This window comes from Haemaphysalis longicornis, unplaced genomic scaffold (assembly GCF_048455015.1).
Source record: "Haemaphysalis longicornis isolate Haplotype H1 unplaced genomic scaffold, Haemaphysalis longicornis Haplotype H1 scaffold_4, whole genome shotgun sequence".
NCBI classification, from domain to species: Eukaryota; Metazoa; Arthropoda; class Arachnida; order Ixodida; family Ixodidae; genus Haemaphysalis; species Haemaphysalis longicornis.
The window spans coordinates 1,817,575-1,836,841 of NW_027526361.1; the positions used below are offsets into that span (position 1 = coordinate 1,817,575).

The following is a 19,267-nucleotide window of genomic DNA, read 5'->3' on the forward strand; positions in this document are numbered from 1 at the left end:
ACCTCACATGACGAGGGTCACCGAAAAGCGCGGGCTCAAACGCTAAACACCACCCTCGGTGGGGATCACGCAGTTATCTACACAGACCCCTCCAGACATCGAGGGCAGCAATACGACATCAAAGTGGTTACCTCCAGAACCAACCTCCTTGCGTGTACCTCGCTTAGGACTCAAGAAATGACGCCAGCAGAGAGGCAGCCATCACCTTGGCTCTCGCTCAACCAGGGGTTCGGAGGGTAGTCATCGATTCCCAGCAAGCCTACTGGAATAACCAGTAGGGTTGGGTGTCCTGACTTGCACTCCGTGTGCTAGAAAAACTCTCCAAGCGGTTCCACTTAGCTCATCTGGACACGCGCTCACGCTTCAATGGAGGGCACCAAACAGGGCCGCCAACAAGCCTGCGCTTTTACCTCCCGTGCTATGGAGCTGCACGAGGACAGTCACCCGCTTGTCACGTTCAGGGAGATAACCGAGCATCATCGCCTTCTGATACAGACCGTACCTTCGCCTTACCCTGACCTTTCCAGAGAACAACAAATTACCCTACGGCTCATACAAACCGGGCTCCTTCCCACAGCCTGCACTTCTTCACTTAATGTATCCGAATCGCTACGACGCTGAATGTAAGTTTTGTTCAGAAGTAGGAACACTCCGCCCCGTAATCGGGGTGTGCGACTTTAGCCCTGAGCACCGTCCTCTCTTTCTGTAAACTACCCAACAAGAGCAATCGGAGATGCTGCTGTCCAGGCCCTCTCCACCTACCCAGCTTCAGCGGGTGGACAGAACACAGGCCGCGCAGACTGCATATGGGCCCCACAGAAGAAGGAATCACTCCCCAGGGCTGCACTCTGGACCGTCCAGAAATGTGAACAGAACTATTTCTTCCTGCTCCTCTTTCTCTGCCGCAAATCTCGTCGCCTCCGTCTGCGGCGCAGAGACGGGGAAGACAGATCGTCTAACACCAGGTTGGAGCTTACTTTAATTTTATAAAAAAGTTTCCCCTCTTGTGCTACACGAATACAACTCAACCAAACACCGTTCATGCTTCATGCATTGATTTAACCTTAACAAGAATATCTCTTTGAAGTAATAAATGTTGTGGTTAAGTGCATTTCACTTCTCTCTGGTTTTGCTGTTTGGAGAGCGATGCGAGTGAATTTAAGTGACGTGGCATGGGTAATTGGTATGGGTGCCGTTTACAGCTTTGCTTTCCAACCACATTCACGGGGTGGATTGGCGCGATTTTTTTTAAAACAACATTTTTTTCGTTTTAATATGTATCTTTTGTACCTTGTAACCTGTTACGTGGTTTTCTTTACTTTCAACTGTTCCGCCTGCACCCCCCTGCCCCAAGGATAAGGGAGAGAACGACAGTATTTTATGACAAATGGACGACCTCAGTCCAACATCTGCTGCCTATCTTGCAAGGAAATGGATAGGAGTGTCAAGCGAAGCTCGCGCAAATTTAAATATACGAGGACGCAAAGAGTTAATTACAAAATGCACTTCTTTCACTGAATTACATTGCCCTGACGATATCAGTGAGACCAGAGTGCAGTGTGTTATGGATGGTCAAAGTTCCCATGGGAACGCATTATCGATCAGCAATTCCACACTTCACTGAAGCTGCAGGGTAATATAAAGAAGAAGACATTTAGAGAAGGGGGCACTCAGTCTGGTAACCTTCGGGTTAAATTTTCTAACATGCATCTAGAAATCCTTGCCACTGCGTTTAGCAATGCCGACTCCACGAACAACGCGTAGACAATTCTCAAGGGAACCGTATCAAAGCGTCGGCATAACCAACATAAAATCACAATTTCTTTCTAAGTTTGGGGCAGGAGCTCTGCAAAAGTAGATCATCAGCAAAAAAAAAAAAGTTAAAATCAAGCACCCGTACCCTAATATTCCACCAACTTTGTGTTCGTTTATGATGAGTAGACGCAGTCTTGTAAGATCATAAGGACTGGTGCAACCAATCTAACATCAAAGCTGTTTTCCTGCAGTCTGATAATTTCCTTGTGGTTGAGCTGCATATGCTGAGAAAATCCCATTTCCGCTACTCGAGAAGCGAACGCGCCAGACTAGGTAGTCGCTGGCTTTTGCGGAGCCCAAAGCCGGCACGTTTGAGGCGGCATGAAGGCGGTTGCAGGGATCTCCCGGTTTCGATCAGTGGCCGCCGCTTCAAGTCCACTGCACCAAACTTTGCCTCCTCGGGACATGGATTCGACTCGAGTGGTGGGACCGCGTCAAAAAACGCGTTTCTAGCATGCGCTGCGTCGTTGGACGACGCGCTTCGGATCGAAGGAAAACTGTGGCAAGCCGCGATTTCACCAATGTTATCTTTCTTACTAAGCGCTGGTCTTGCGCAGCCCTTTTCTGCTTCTTACAGAGCCGCCTTGGCGGCGGCTTCTCTGTCAAAGGCCAGCGTTGCCACTTGCACGCCTTCACGTGTACACCCTCAGGCGCCAGGGCGCTTGGGGGATCCCTTCCCTGCAGCTTCAACGTGGCCCCGAATAAGTTTTCTTTTCTGGCGCTTTATCTGGTATCGAATGCCGCGTTCGCTGATCCGTTTCTTCTCGTTTATTTTTGAGGCTACTTTCGAAAATCCACAGCACAGAATGCTACAACTGGCGTGCAGGGCTGTAGTTGTACAACGCGTCTCCCCCACTTCAGGTTAACGCCCTAAGCTCTTCGCGCGAAAGCTATTTTGGGCAAGCAAGGAATAGAGCAACACAATGACAGCGACTGCAGAAATTAAAGGCAACGAAAGAAAATTAAGTAATACCACCCGCGGTGTTCTTAAGGGCGCACAAGACGGGCCACCCTGGCAAGTCGCCTGGGGAGGAAGCCTTTGTGCTCTGTGCTCAGCAGCCGAACGGCCCCGAGGCCTGTGCGGCCGCGATTGGACGTGGAAGAGAACGACTTCTTTGTCGAGCGGACTGAGGAGCCACGGGTCATCCTTGCTGCTACCGAGCTGTCAGAACCAGCAGGAGCTGATCGCAGAGGGTTCTTCTTGCACTCGGGGCCTGATTGCGCGCAGAATTTGCATTTCAATTCATGCTGATTGGGGAATAACAGGTACACTCGTGTCCTGCAGGGGGCACCTGTTTGTTGGAACGGGTCTGATCGTGGTCTCCGGGGTCTTTGCTGTGGGTGGGCGACGGTAGTGTTCTCCGAACGAGTCTGTTGCGTTCGGTAATTTCCCGGATTTAAGTCATAAGTGGTGTAGGCACGAGCGAGTCCTCCACTGCCGCCGGGTCGACGAAACTTTGGGCTTCCGAGTTGGACTCGCTAGCACTGCCCTCCGGGTAGGAGGGGTCCGGGGATCCCATTACCCCGGCTTCCCTTTTTGGCGGTGTGCGGTAGTGATAGTAGGACCGCTTCATTGTAACGTTGGGTTGCGTAGGGGTACGGCGCAGGCCGAGAGGGCCCCCGCGACGTCCAGTGCTGTGGCCGTGACCGCCTCTTGTGTGGTCAGGTCGGAGCTCCCTAGAGCCTGCTTCCAGTGCGACAAGAAGGGGAAACGGGTCTAGCGGACACTCAGGTGGCGAATGGAAGAGTGGTCCAGCGCGCCGCATGCGGTGGGGCACTGTGGGGAGAGAGAGAAAGAGAGAGAAGATTTTTGCAACTGCCGTTTAGGGGGAGGGATGGCCGAGGCTCCTATGGCTTATGGCTTCGGCGACCGCAAGGGCCCGTGCGGTTCGAGTTTCCTGAACCGCCAGATCCGAGCTCCCCGAGGCCTGTTCCCAGTGGTGGGGCGTGGTGTAGGGGGGAAATGGGTCGTGTGGACACTCACACAGCGAATGAAAGTGGGTATCACGTTGGTGGCAGTGAGGGCACTGTGGTGTTGGAAACTTGTGTGGGTGCGTGTGCGGGAGCGTGGTACTGTGGGGGAAGCAGTGAGTTTGTATGATGCTCCACATGTCGGCGGCAGCGTGCTTTAGCGATGGGCGCGGGGGGGGGGGGGGGGGGGATAGTGCCTGAGGCGGAGTCGGTAGTGCTGGGCGGGGTCTTGCTCAGTAGCATTCGGTGTGTCATTGGAGCGACACGTTTGGGTGACGACTAGGTGCTGAAGACTCTATTAGACGTTAGACACATACCCAAGTCACGGCGACCTCGTACAAGACCCACTGCCTAGACGCGAAACTTAACCTCCTCTAGGAGGCCCGTCACAGTCTTACCAAATGGTGGGAAAAACAGAGACATAACTGCAAGCTCCGCAAGAAAGTAGCTATGATAAAGAAGGAGGCAGCAGAGTATGCAGCAGCCTTATGCAATGAAAATTGGCTGAAGCTTTGTGACGCACTACAGGGCAGTCTATCCACGAAAAAGACCTGGAACCTGTTGCGCCACTTAACCGGCCCACTAAACAGCAACGGAGAATCGGAGCGTAACATGAGTCGCACACTGAGCGCATGCGAAGGTGCTACAGACCAGATCATCAAGAATCTGGAACATAGTCATCTGCAGACGAAACTTAACTTCTCTACTCCACTCTCAAACTTAGATTACCGAGCCCTCGAAACTCCCACAAGACCGTTCAACAACTTATGAGACGGCAGAGCAACGGAAAACGGCGGAAATCCGCTTCACACCCGTACCGGCAAAGTCCCCGCAGATCGAAAACTTGGCGCTGAGTTTTCTCACGTACTGCAAGGGCGAGATTATGGAGAGAATAACACTGAAAGAGCTATGATGGACACTGCAATCGTGCGAGCTTTCGCAGTCTCAGCGCGAATTTCGATCGATGACCGATTCGAGCGTTGCAAGCAATGCGGGCCGCATGAAATGTTCATTTCAAGGTCAAAGCTGCAACTAGGCACATCCGAGGTTCATCTGTCACCTTTTACTTCCTTTATTGTACTTCTGGGGTTTAAAATCCACCAAGTGTAGAGTTTTTGAACCAAGCGTGCAACGGTAGCTAAACCTGCACGGCTCGTTCTATGGCAACGCCCAAAGCGTTAGCTATGACTGACCGACCGCTGCATCTACGTTATGCAGATCAGCCTGCTTAACTGTTCTGCTCAGCGCGCACCGAGACCATGTGTGATCTGGTAAGGTTCTACTAAATGACTTGGAGTGAGCGCATTGCAGAAAACGCATTGTTTAGCATCATGCCAAAATATGTTACTATACACCGGAGAGTGGCTTGCTGTTGCGGCGAGTCTCCAAGAGCAACGGGAACTGGCGGCCCACATCAACAGGGGCCTGAGCGGCTGATTCGTCCCCACCATCCCATGGACAATAAAGTTTATATCCATCAGATTAAGAACGGCAACGTTAGATGCACCTGCGCCGCATCACCTCAGCCCGCTGGAACTCCGGGCGGTGCTAGCAGTGCGTTACTGCGATTATTTTGAACGTGGCACAAGCCGTTCCCGGGACTTAATCTGCTTGTAAACTACTGCAGCGACGACAAACAGACTATGTGGGGAAAGGGCAGCGGCTTAGATCAGCTTGGCAAAAGCTTGGCTTAGCCCGGTTGAGTCTTGGTTTTGCTTGTTTAACCTTTGATGTAGCTGCATTGCTAGCCACGTTTCAAAGCCCTTCGGTCCCGTGCAACGCTCACAGAAGGAGTCTCGGCGAACGCGCCGTTCGTCTTCGCCGGGCGCGAGAAGAGTTACGTAGCCCGAGATTACCCACCGGCGCGTGCGTGGGAGGCTGCGGGGGTGGCCGGCTGCCGATCAGGTGATCGGCGGCGGCGGCGGCCGCCGCTCGTGCTGAGAACAACGACTGAAAACGCGGCCTTGTGCGCAGCGCCGAAAGCGGGCCCGGGAAATCACGCGATGCGCTTCGAGGGGTGTGTCGCCGGGGTGTCTCCGGTCAAAAGGTCAAATTGCGCGTCCGCCTCGAAACCGCTCGATGAAAGTAGTAGAGCTTTGCTTTAAGAACTCCGCCCGCTTTGCAATCGACATGCGAAGGCTGAAGAAACAACGGATCTGCTGGTCTTTGTGAGCTTGAACTTGGCTTTTCTTAGCTCTGCCAATATTATCGGTAGATCATACACTGATTCCGCCAATCGGACGCCGTGTCTCCTAACTAGCATAATACCGGCATGTCAGTGCTTACGCCATCACTCCCTACCCGAACGTCTGCGTCGCGACGCGCACTCCCCACAGCTGCTCGTCGGTTCCCCGAAACTTCCCATCGCACTTCTTGGCAACGCAGTTTCCTCCTCTCCACTTTGCTGCGACGATTTTGAGTGACGCCTGGACGCGCGCGCCCGTCGACATCCGTGTCTGTTAGTTCCTCCGAGTGATGCCGTACACGAGTTATTGCCGCTCTTAACTTGTGCCCCAGTATAGCGGAATCTGTATTCCAACGTAACAGAATAAATTCGCGTCTTTTTTTTCTAAATGCGGAGCATTTCTTAGGCTCGCCTGGTCCTGCGTCGTTGATGGCGGCGCCGTCCACACGCCCACTGCGCATGCGCAACTCTCCTCCTTACACCCACAGCTCCGCGATACCACACTATATAAACAAAAAAAGAAATAGCAGCGCCCGGTTTCGATCCCACGACTCTTTGGCCGCACGGGAGGTACGCGGTGCTCTTCCCACTACGCTACAAATCCGGGACAGGAGCAAGTGCTACGAACGCGCCTTATGTCCTTGACTCATTCAAACTACGTCAAGAAGCTACTGATACAAAGAAGGCACCTCGAAGCTGAACGTCAACGGAAACGACGAACTGAAAACTTTAGAGGGGGATGCTGAATTGCCCGTGGGAAAGCTGTGGCGGGAAGCGCCACGCGCCTTGCAGCTCAACCAGCCCCGTCCGCAGCGCCTCTGATGTTGATTGTGGCAGGATGCCCCTAGGGATTGGCCAACCAAAGAATCCATCACGAGATAGGTTCGCGTTCAACCACCGTCGTCATCTTCCCGTAGGGGAACCGCCAAAGAAGAAGAAGAACGAGAAGACAAAGCTGCGAAGAGGAGGGCGTGTACATTGCTCTCAGCCGGTGCACCAATGTCAACAACGTTTACCTCACCAAAGCTGACGGAGACTACCGATTCTACCACAGAGACAACATCGACAAGAACATGATGGACGAGTTTCGGCGCCTCGAGAACCACCGCCTACTCACCGTAACACAGCAGAACTTGCGTGCCTTTGCCACCGGTGTGGACCCGGACGCGGAATTCCCTCTAGCGCTAGTAAAAACCAGATCACTCAACATAACGGCAACACAATGGAACCACACGGAACCGCCACGATGCTTCGCACCCTCATCAGGATTCCCCACGGGAATATGGTGTAATTTTTTGTGCACCACATTTAATTTCATTTTTTCGGCATTTGAAGTTATCTGGAGCCGACATTGCTGACAGCATGAAAGAAGATAAATAGTAAATAATACAAACACATTAAAATAAGAAACCAGAGCAAAAAATTACACAAATTAAAAATTCCAAGACTGGGATGACGTCCTACTCCGCACAACTTTCCGGTTGTTTTGTTGATTTTTTCCCTTTTTAAAATGCGAAATGGCTATTATTCGTGGTGAGAACATTAATCGAAGCCGGATGTTGTCTGTACGTAGCCCATGCACACAAAAAACGATTGCGGTGGTCATTATTTGCCGACTGGCGGAGATATTTTTGTCCAAATATTTGAAACAAATGTAGCCCCAAGAACCGTAGTTGCTGCTATCAAAGATCAAATTTATGCTGAACGGAACGGACGTCGGCAAAATATGGAAAAATATTTGTACATTACGATACTACAGACACAAATCAGAATTATGCAGCGCTAAGTGGGAAGGGAAAGAAATTAAAGGGAAAGAAATTAGTAGGAAAGAAATTACCTTGCAAGTTATAACGGCATCGGAAGCCGGCCCACCTTTTTTTTCTACTGAAGGCACTCAACGTAGCGACGTGACAATTCCGAGTACAATGTCAGAGCAAAAAACCATGGTTCCTACCACAGTGAGGCATACTACCGTAGGGTACAGCATCAACGAGCTCACCTATGGTGACCCGACCGGAAATCTGGCAGAGGATAAGCCTGACCGTAGTCGTGAAGCAGCGCGTGAAGTCGCCAGCGGTGGAGGTTGTGAGGGCGAAGATGCCGGGAAGCTTGACGCTGGTTGCTGCGTCGAAGAGGAAAGGAGAAATATGTTGGAGTGCGACGCATTTCTTCGTCCAGTGTTGCATCTTAATTATGGCGCCGAAGGACAAGCTGCAAAGAGGCAAATGCTCAAAGACTGACAAGCCCACCGCCGGCTTTTCGCCAGCGGCAGCAGTTTTTTGGCCAGCAGCGGCAGCGGCTTTTCGCCAGCGCCGGCAGTTCGCGAGCGCTCCAGACTGCGGCGAGCTGCGGCATTAACGGGAAGAAGGTCTGTGAACAGCTTCCCTTTCCAACCAGAATGCGTGCGGTGCGGCGGGAACGAATTGACAGACCCAACAGGGCTAAACATAGCGCGTGCTCTGCGAACTATCCCAATGCCAATACGCCGCTCGCGCACCCCGCCTACAACAAGGAAACACTGCGTACAAGGAACGCGTAGAATACCTGCAACGAAGGCTGGAAAAGGCAGCCCAACTGCAGTCTCCCTTGAAGGCGCCATCTCCGAGCAGCACGCACTCGGTCTGCGTCGTATTTGAAGAGAGCCAAGGCGTCATTATAATCGCAGATAGTGGGTGTCGCAATATTTGAACCCCTTTTGGCTAATGTGGACTGTAGCTTAACTTTACGTGGACTGAAGACTTTTTTAGCGGCGGACTTTTTTGTTAATTTTGTTGAATTCGTTTCTCTCTCGTGCTTCGCATCATCATCATGGAGAGTTCCTACCAATGAAGCCATCTTTTGGTGTGCTCATGGCGGCTCGTCTCTTTCTCAGCAGGGTATGCTAGAAACACAGTGTCACAGACTTTAGAGCGAGGCAGGGTATTAAGATGTTCATGCTTTCTCAAAGAATACACCTATAGATCTTGAATAATATTTTATTCCAACCAAAACTGATGCCACCGAATGGATGCCAGCGTTAAGCAAACTGGTTGGCTTAAACAAGTTTTATTAGGTAACCAACTCCTGATCGTCGTGAATCACTCGTCGTTGTTAACATGATGTAAAACTGCTGAATTTTTTTTTGCGGATGTGGTGGGCCGAGCACGTAAAAAAGTTCGGTGGTGAAGGTGAGCGCGTGCCTTGTGCCATAGCGGAAATTGCGCTCGTATTAAACTTTCTTCCCTCTTTTTAGTGCGTGCTGGGGTATTGTCCGCGTTTTGTTTTTTCGCATTATTTAGCCTCATACGCAATTCAATTCTCCACATTGTGTATCGCTCCAGTCAAGAGCAGACGGTGTTTCTTGCCGGAATTGGACAGGCGACAGACGTTGAACCAGCTGCTGCCTGACCCTTGAGCCGCCCGTTCAGTCAGGGCGGCGCAATTCGGGCCGCCGCGGTTTCCATGGGGCGCGTAGCGCGCCGTCATGAAGTGTGCCTTTTTTCGAGGTTTCGCTTTGTTCAGTCAAAGAACAGGAGTCGGGAAGAGGGGGCAGATAAAAACATTAAAGCAGTTACACTCAACGTGAAAGCTGTCAAGTGCGGAGCAGTGATTCGCCAAAGGGGCTGTGGCTCCCTCCTGACTAGTTCCAGTACCAGCCTGGCGTTGATACCGAAAGTAGTCTAGAGGGTGACACAGTTACTGAAAATACCCAAAGAAAGACATTGCGTCGAGTTTTTTCATTAATTTGCCGTAATTAAGGCGTTAATGCGTCTCACGAAAATGACTTGAAAATAAACTTAGATCGGCGCGACGGGATATGGAACGCCGAATGCTAGGGGTCACGTTGAGGGACAGGAAAACAGCAGCAGGAATTCGAGAACAAACCAAGGTGGAGGACATTCTTGTTCAAATTAAGCGGAGGAAATGGGCATGGGCTGGTCACGTGATGCGAATGAGGGACAACAGGTGGACCATCCGTTTGACAGAGTGGGTGCCAATGGACTGCTAACGCACTACGGGTTCTCGGCCGAGAACTCGTTGGCGGGATGAGCTGCGAAAATTTTGGGGGAATCATTGACTCGGGTAGCACTCGTTTGGCGTCGCTGGAAGTCTTTGGGAGAGGCTTTCGTCCTGCAGTGGACGCAAACAGGCTTATGATGACGATGATGATAATTAACGCGTCAATGCATGATTTCTTCCCCTTATTTTATGTTAGTGCGCACTCATTTGCGGCCCAGCAAGGGCAGCCTGCGGGGCGGCGGCACAGCGCGAAGATCGCCCCCCACACTTTGCGTAGGAGGAACGTGTACCTCTGTGGCCCAGTGCGATAGGCATAGGCTTCGTAACGCGCCAGACCCAGGTTCGGTCCCGACGAGGCTAAGCGGTTGTCTTTTAGAAGCCTCTGTTTGGACGCGTGACGCGGCGTTACGCGTTACACGTTCTGCGGTGGCTAGGTACAGTGAGCCCAGACGACCTTCGTCGACAAAGTGCTCCTCATTTAAATATTTGTTGCGTACGGATGGGCCACGCGGCCGTCGGAGTGACACTAGTAGCGCCGCGCGCGGCGGAAAATCGCTCTAAAGCGACGTACGCGTACCGGCCTGCCGTGCTGTCGGCGAAGGTTTCGCCCGCTCCTGTAGAATGTCTTGGCGCTCAGAGAATAAGTACACGAAGATGGGGATATTAAATTGACTTTTCGCATGCAGATCTGCGATCATACACGGTCCTTAGCCTCCGGGGCGAGCTCTTGCAAGGCAGGAATTATCGGCCGCTGTAAGCATGCCGCGGCTGTGTGCGCCTACGTAAATGAGGCAGTTGACGAGACCTGCACAAGCTGACCCCAGCAATGGGAACACCATCGCAAAAAAAAAATTGCGCCAATCCACTCCGTGAATGTGGTTGGAAAGCAAAGCTGTAAACGGCACCCATACTAATTACCCATGCCACGTCACTTAAATTCACTCGCATCGCTCTCCAAACAGGAAAACCAGAGAGAAGTGAAATGCACTTAACCACAACATTTATTACTTCAAAGAGATATTCTTGTTAAGGTTAAATCAATGCATGAAGCATGAACGGTGTTTGGTTGAGTTGTATTCGTGTAGCACAAGAGGGGAAACTTTTTTATAAAATTAAAGTAAGCTCCAACCTGGTGTTAGACGATCTGTCTTCCCCGTCTCTGCGCCGCAGACGGAGGCGACGAGATTTGCGGCAGAGAAAGAGGAGCAGGAAGAAATAGTTCTGTTCACATTTCTGGACGGTCCAGAGTGCAGCCCTGGGGAGTGATTCCTTCTTCTGTGGGGCCCATATGCAGTCTGCGCGGCCTGTGTTCTGTCCACCCGCTGAAGCTGGGTAGGTGGAGAGGGCCTGGACAGCAGCATCTCCGATTGCTCTTGTTGGGTAGTTTACGGAAAGAGAGGACGGTGCTCAGGGCTAAAGTCGCACACCCCGATTACGGGGCGGAGTGTTCCTACTTCTGAGCAAAACTTGCATTCAGCGTCGTAGCGATTCGGATACATTAAGTGAAGAAGTGCAGGCTGTGGGAAGGAGCCCGGTTTGTATGAGCCGTAGGGTAATTTGTTGTTCTCTGGAAAGGTCAGGGTAAGGCGAAGGTACGGTCTGTATCAGAAGGCGATGATGCTCGGTTATCTCCCTGAACGTGACAAGCGGGTGACTATCCTCGTGCAGCTCCATAGCACGGGAGGTAAAAGCGCAGGCTTGTTGGCGGCCCTGTTTGGTGCCCTCCATTGAAGCGTGAGCGCGTGTCCAGATGAGCTAAATGGAACCGCTTGGAGATTTTTTCTAGCACACGGAGTGCAAGTCAGGACACCCAACCCTACTGGTTATTCCAGTAGGCTTGCTGGGAATCGATGACTACCCTCCGAACCCCTGGTTGAGCGAGAGCCAAGGTGATGGCTGCCTCTCTGCTGGCGTCATTTCTTGAGTCCTAAGCGAGGTACACGCAAGGAGGTTGGTTCTGGGGGTAACCACTTTGATGTCGTATTGCTGCCCTCGATGTCTGGAGGGGTCTGTGTAGATAACTGCATGATCCCCACCGAGGGTGGTGTTTAGCGTTTGAGCCCGCGCTTTTCGGTGACCCTCGTCATGTGAGGGGTTCATATTTCTAAGGGAAGGGAGCATCTTTAGTTTTAGTCGCCAAGAGTCTGGGAGTACGTCAACCGGAGTGACATTCTGGGTGGCCCAGTCAATCTGGTGAAGCATGCGGTTACCCGTCCCAGTTCTAAATCGGACCTTCTGGTTAGAATGATGGCCTTCTATCAGCTCTTCCACCGTGTTGTGGAACCCCGTGCTAAGCAGCCTCTGTGTGGACGCACTCATGAGAAGACCAATGGCCTGCTCGAGCGCCTTTCTAATCATTATATAAAGCATCTCTATGTCTTCCTTGTCGAGAAGAAGACAGGGGGTTGATGTAAGTAACTCTCTAGAGGACAAAAGCTTCAATTAATCGAAAGGTACCGGATTCCTCTAGGCCTCGCTTCTTGGTGGCAACTCGCCGGATCATGTGTATGATTTCATTAATGCTGTTTTTGAGGCGCTGCAAGGAGACGTCACTCTTGGTGTTAGCCTCGAGATGTAGGCTCAGGATCTTGATGCTGGGGCTTGGAGTGATGGCCTGGCCATCAAGGAGTATTTGAATGTATTCCTTGGTTTGGGCGTGTGGCGGACGACAAGGAGCTGTGATTGTTTACGTGAACCCTGGAGGCCACAGGCTTTAGCACATTGGCGTACTAGAAGTGAGATGCCATGCATTGACGTGAGCTTCCTTTTATTTTTTATTTCTTAGCGCATGACCAAGGTGAGCACAGGGCCGCTAGACGTGCGTGAGTGGTCGCGTGACGCTTTAACGTGGCATTCAGCGAGAACGCAGGGGGTAAACCCGCAGATGTGCCTGGTGAGTACATCACTTGTCTTCCTAGTCTTCCTTGTCTTCCTAGGGTGTATATTTTTGGGATGTTTTACAGAGGACACTTTGCAAAGACTTCCCGCTAAACCCTCATGGCATACGGTATCTCTCCGTAGACAAAGAAGGTGGAATGCCTTATGACTTAGTCATGGCGCTGGGCCTCCACAGCATATGGCGCTCACGCACAGCAAGATTGTACAACGACGTAGATGCCCGATCCGCAAAGCAGTACTTCAGAGAAAGTGTAGGTCGTTATGTGGAGGTAATTAAATCTCAAGAGGTATCGCCTGTGTGGCTGCCAAAGATAGAGCAGCTTACGTCATTGAAAGAGTTTTAAAGGACATCACTAGGCCTAAGTCGGGCCGCCTTACCACGTGTTGTCGTATATTATTTACGCTGTTGATCTGTGATGTGTTGTGAATTGTCGAATCCAGGCAATAAAGAAAAAAAAAAAAAAAGGGCTCGTAGCTAAATCGGTAAGACAACGGGCTCTCGCTTTGTTAGTCTATTAGTTCCAGGTTCGATTCCCCGCGGTGCCAGTAAATTCTTTTATTTATTCGCTGGAGTTTTCTGGTGACACCAACGGTCGCAAAAGAACCCTTGGGGGGTAGAGGTAAAATGCTTTGCTTTAAAACCGAAGTGGGACGCGAACACGAGCATCGAGAGACTGTTCCCAGGTATTTTCATTAGAAATACATTCGCTCGACTCCCCTTTTCACCGTGGTTTCGTGATTGATTGATTGATTGATTATGAGGTTTAACGCGCCGAGCTAAACAGACGACGTGGCGCGCCGTAGTGCAGGGTTCCGGATTAATTTTGGCCACCTGAGGATCTTTAACGTGCGCCGAAATCTCGAACACGCGGTCGTCCTTGATTTTCGCCTGCATCAGAATAGCGGCCGCTGCCGCCGGGAGCTCGCGGTCGCGGTGTCGACGATCGACGATCGCTGCCGTCGACGCTCGCATGCAGCCGCCGCCGCAGCGTCGACTTCCACCTCAGTCAAGAGCGGCAAGCCCTGCTCGAAGGCTTTTAGTGCAGCATCCGTGTCTGGCGAGCCGTCGTTCTCCGACGTGTTCTACAGCACGTCCATGGGTGAGAGAGAGAGAGAGAGAGAGAGAGAGAGAGAGAGAGAGAGAGAGAGAGAGAGAGAGAGAGAGAGAGAGAGAGAGAGAGAGAGAGAGAGAGAGAGAGAGAGAGAGAGAGAGAGAGAGAGAGAGAGAGAGAGAGAATAACTTTATTTCTGGCGACTCGGTCCTAGCGAGTGTCCCTCAGGTGAGGGAGGCGCGCCAGGTAATCCTGAGCCCTAGTGGCGGTCAGGAGCTGTAGCTCGGGCGAGGAGCTCCCGGTCACCTAGAGCCAGGTAGTGGGAGGGTTGTGTAAACGGAGCGGGGGTAAAGAGGGGCATTCCCAAATGGCGTGTGGCGTGGTATCTCGAGCGCCACGCCACGGGTGAAGATTCCTCGGGCGGATGTGGCGAGGTCAACCTTCGAGCAGCGGATCGACTCCGCTTCACCTATCTGGGGTAAAAGGATGGGGCGTATAAGTCGGTGCGAAATTTGTTTGGTTCTCCGCTTTATCTTACCTCTCGTGTCTCTCACCGCTTACCCGCCGCCTTCTGTAAACATCGGTAAAGAAAGTCCGCAGGGAGGCTGGGTTGGCCTGGCTCTCGCTCTTCGCGTTGTTTACGAAGTGCCTGCTGCATATTTATTTTATTTATTGAGAAGGGCCAAAAAGGCATTACATAGGGGGGGGGGGGAGATTGCAGGGGGGGGGGGAGATTGCATGAAAAAATGATAAGCGACAGTGTTTTCTTCGAATTGCGAGAGGCGGAAGTTTGAGGGAGGCTTTTATTGCCGAAATACTGGTATAGTGGGAATAAGACGAAAGAATAAACCGAGCAGCTTTGTTCTGTACTGACTCGAGTAAGGCTGTTAGATATTCCTGGTGCGAGTGCCATATAATAGAAGCGTACTCTAACGAAGGACGAATCAAAGAACAGTACGCGTGCAGTTTAGTTTCAGAGTTTGCAAGGTGTAAACGGCGTTTTAGAAGGCCCAGTTTTAAAGCAAAGCTTTCTACCTCTCCCCCCAAGGGTTCTTTCGCGACCGTTGGTGTCACCAGAAAACTCCCGGAAAGAAATAAAAGAATTTACTGCACCGCCAGGGATCGAACCTGGAACTAATAGAGTAACAAACCAAGAGCCCGTAGTCTTACCGATTTAGCTACGAGCCCACGCGGAGGCGGGGGAGACAAGTGATGCACTGACCAAGCACATCAACGGCTTTAACCCCTGCATTCTCGCTAAATGCTACGCGATAGCGATTAAACGAAGCACACACTAAACCATGGCGTCTCACTTCTAGTACGACGCCAATGGGCCTGTGGCTTCCAGTGTTCGTGTTAAAAAAATATCAGTTCCTTGTCCGCCCTCACGCCAGACGATACCTCAAGAAACACATTCAAATACTCCTTGATGGCCAGGCCATCACTCCATGCCCCAGCATCAAAATCCTGGGCCTACATCTTCAGGACAACACCAAGAGTAACATATCCTTGCAGTGCGTCAAACACAACATTAACAAATCATACACATGATCCGGCGAGTTGCCACCAAGAAGCGAGGCCTCAAGGAATACGATACCTTTCGATTAGCTTTCGTCTTCTCCAGAATCACTTACGTCAACCCCCTGTCTTCTTCTCGGCAAGGAGGACATAAAGATGCTTTATATAATGATTAGAATGGCGGTTGAGCAAGCCATTGGTCTTCCCATGAGGGCGCCCAGAGAGGCTGCTTAGCACAGGGCTCTAAAAAGCTGAGAGGTGGTCATCTTTCTATCCAGAAGCTCCGAATGCGCAGAACTGCGGCGGGTTTCCGAATCTTTCACCAGATTGGCTGGGCAGCACAAAATATCACTCCGCTTGATCTACTCCTGGGCTTTTGGCGACAAGAAAAAATATGCTCCCTTTGCTTAGAAATATGAACCCCTCAGACGACGAGGGTCACCGGCAAGCACGGGCTCAAGCGCTCAACACCACCCGCGGTGGGGATCATGCAGTTGTCTACACAGACGCCTCCAAACATAGAGTGCAGCAGTACGTCATCATCGTGTCTACCTCCAGAACCAACCTCCTTGCTGTGCCTCACTCAAGACCGAAGACATGATGGCAGCAGAAGAGGCAGCCATCGCCTTGGCTCTCAACCAGGGGTTTGTAAAGTAGTCACAAATTCCCAACAAGCCTAACGGAACTACCTGTCGGGTTTGGTGTCCCCACCTGCACTGCGTGTGCTAAAAACCACTCCCCAAATGGTTCCATTCAGCTCATCTGGACACCTGCTCATGCTTCCATGGAGGGCAACGAATACGCCCACCAAGCCTGCACTTTCACCCCCAGTGCTATGGAGCTGCACGAGGGCAGTCACCCGCTTGTCTCATTCAGGGACATAAACCAGAATTATCGCTATCTGAGGCAGACTCTACCTTTGGCTTACCCTGACCTTTCCATAGAAGAACAAACCACCCTACGGCTCATATAATCCGGCTCCTTCCCACACCGGACGCGTGTTCACTTAATGCATCCGAATCGCTAAGACGCTGCATGTAAATTTTGCTCATAAGTAGGAACACTCTGCCACATAATCGGGGTGTGCAACTTTAGCCCTGAGCACCTCCTCTCCTTCTGTCAACTACCTAACAAGAGCAATGGGCGATGCTGCTATCCAGCCACTCTCTACCTACCCAGCTTCAACTGGTGGACAGGGCACAGTCGGCGCGGACTGAATATGGGCTACAGTGAGGAAGGAACAACTCCCCTGGGCCGCATTCTGGGCCGTTCAGAAATCTGAATAGAGGTATTTCCTCCTCCTGGGCTTCTTCCTTCTCGTCCTGCTCCTGCTCCGTCTCTGCCGCCACTCTCGTCGCCTCCGTCCGCGACGGCAGAGACGGAGAAGTGAGATCGTCTGACACCGGGTTTGAGCTTTTATTTTATAAAAAAAAGTTTCCACTGATGTGCTGCACCAATACAACTCAACCAACCACCGTTCATTCCTCATGCAATAATTTAACCTGAGCAAGAATATCTCTTTGAAGTAATACAGGGTGTGGTTAAGTACATTTCACTTCTCTCTGGTTTCACGATTTGTAGAGCGACGTGAGTGAATTTATGTGATATCGCATGGGTAATCGTTGTGGGTGCCGTTTACAGCTTTGCTTTTCAACCACATTCACGGAGTGGATTGGCGCCAATTTTTTTTTAAAAGCTTTACCTTTTATGTATCCCATATGAGTGTTCCAGGTTAAGTTTGAACTTAGAAAACTACCTAGATACTTAAATGACAGCACTGACTCTATACGGTTATTCGAAATGGTGTATTAAATTGATTTAGGGTGAACTTGTTAGAGGAAGTAAACGTTACATGCTTAGTTTTATCTGTGTTAATCTCCATTTCCCAAGTGCAACACCACTCTGATAAACCTGCTAAATCTGCTTGGAGCGTAGTTACATCAGCCGGATGTGTTATTTCTCTATAAATAACGCAATCATCTGCAAAAAAGGCGGACGTTTGAGGCTAGATTATTAGCAATGTCATTTACATATATTAAGAGTAGAGGGCCTAGAACTGATCCTTGTGGTACACCGGATTTTACAGGCATGCGATTAGATACATCATTATCGAGCTTGACTGACTGAAAACGGTTAGTTGAAAATCCTTCGATCCACTCTGTCGTGCGGCTGTCAAGTTGAAGACCGGAGAGCTTCAGCAGTAGTCGCTTATGGGGCACACGGTCGAAGGTTTTCGAATAATGAATGAATATAGCATCGACGTAACGTGAAGAGTGCAATGAGAGGTGAAGGTCATTCACAAGCTCGAAAAGATGTGTTTGGCATGATCGCTCGCGCCTAAAACCACGCTGGTTTTCAAACAAAAGGTTATTTTTGTTGAGGTGAGCCATGATATGGTGATAAAGAATATGCTCGAGTAGCTTGTAGCAGATAGATGTTAGTGAAATAGGACGGTAATTACTGGGTTGGGGGCTATCACCAAATTTAAAAATCGGGACTACATGGCCCTTTTTTCAGTCCTCCGGTATGCATCCTGTGTCGATTGACTGCTGGAAAATTAGAGATAGTAGAGGGGCTGAAAGATGACGCGTAAATTTTAGCAATTTAGAACTGATGCCATCAGGACCCGGGCTTGTGCTGTGAGGCAGGCGGTCAATCGCCCGAGCTATACCATTTTCAGTGACAACGACGGGAACATCTTCGAAGGCTATCGGAATTTGCTCAGTGGTTATAGAATCGCCTATTGGCTGTTCAGTGGTAAATACTGCACTAAAATATAAATTAAAACGTTCAGCACATTCAACATCTGTTAAAGGGGTACCTATATTGCTTTGTAAAAAGGGAATTTTGGCTGTGCATTTAGGGTTTATGGTACGCCAGAACAATTTAGGGTTAGTTTTCAGCATGCTGGAAAAAGTAAAATTAAAATACTTGTTTTCGGCTTCCGCTAAGCCTGCCACTTCTTTGTACTGCGCCCGATCCTCCGGATTCCCAGACCGTGTTGCTTTTCTATCGCACCTTTTCTTTTTGTTTAGAACTGCCCTGACTTCATGCGTAAACCAGGGGTCGCTAGCCTGTGCTTTGATGACTAGTTTTGGCACGCATGCACGTTCTATTTCCTTGAGCTTATCGCGAAAGAGAGTCCAATTTTCATTAGTTGTTCAGGTGTTAAAATTTTGTTGAAAGTTTGGCCCGAAAGCCGCTAGCATTTCATTCATCTTTTCTTCGTCAGCGCGTGCGTAATCAAGTATACACTTCTCGAATGTTGTTTTATCGGGACGCGGTAGTGGCAGAGTGCAGTGAATGATGTTGTGGTCACTGATTTCTTGTAGTATATGAACGGAGGCATTATCAGGATTGTTTGTTATAACTAGATCTAATGTATGGTCACCGCGTGTTGGCTCAAGTACAAGCTGAGTTAGCTGAAAAAGCTGCATCAAATGAAGAAAGTGTACACATCCGACGCAGTTATTCTGAACATTAATAGACAATGTCGACCAGTCTGTGGCGGGGTAATTAAAGTCTCCGGCCAAGGTAATTATGGAATTCGGAAATTTTGCTGTAACTACCTCGAGCGAGGTGATTAGGTGATCGATGAACTCGGATCGACAGGGGGGCGGTAGCAGGCACCAAATATGTATTTTATCCCATTGAAGCAGGCAGACACCCAGACATGCTCAAGAGGAGAGTCTACGGTAATTATTCTTGGCTTATAATGTCCTTTAATGCAATCACGACACCTATACCTCGGGAGTTAACCTTGTCTTTGCGGAAGATTACAAATTTTCTTGCAAGAGCAAGTTCGCTGTTATCAGTGATTAGCGTTCGC

General features: G+C 50.4%; 2 protein-coding genes across 2 annotated transcripts in view; one reads left to right on the plus strand and one right to left on the minus strand.

The window, feature by feature from the left end:
* LOC144178108 (atrial natriuretic peptide receptor 1-like) overlaps positions 1–19,267 on the plus strand; it is a 267,231-nt gene that overhangs the window by 63,593 nt on the left and 184,371 nt on the right. The window lies entirely within an intron of this gene.
* The window catches only part of LOC144178110 (uncharacterized), a 191,756-nt gene continuing 173,379 nt past the window's right edge, over positions 891–19,267 (minus strand). Inside the window, exons 2-4 of the mRNA XM_077705646.1 lie at positions 8,516–8,592; positions 7,971–8,093; positions 891–3,592 (exon numbers count right to left, since the gene is read on the minus strand). Coding sequence (XP_077561772.1) covers positions 3,213–3,592; positions 7,971–8,093; positions 8,516–8,570 — 558 coding nt within the window. The 5' untranslated portion in view covers positions 8,571–8,592 and the 3' untranslated portion in view covers positions 891–3,212. The remainder of the gene's footprint in view (positions 3,593–7,970; positions 8,094–8,515; positions 8,593–19,267) is intronic.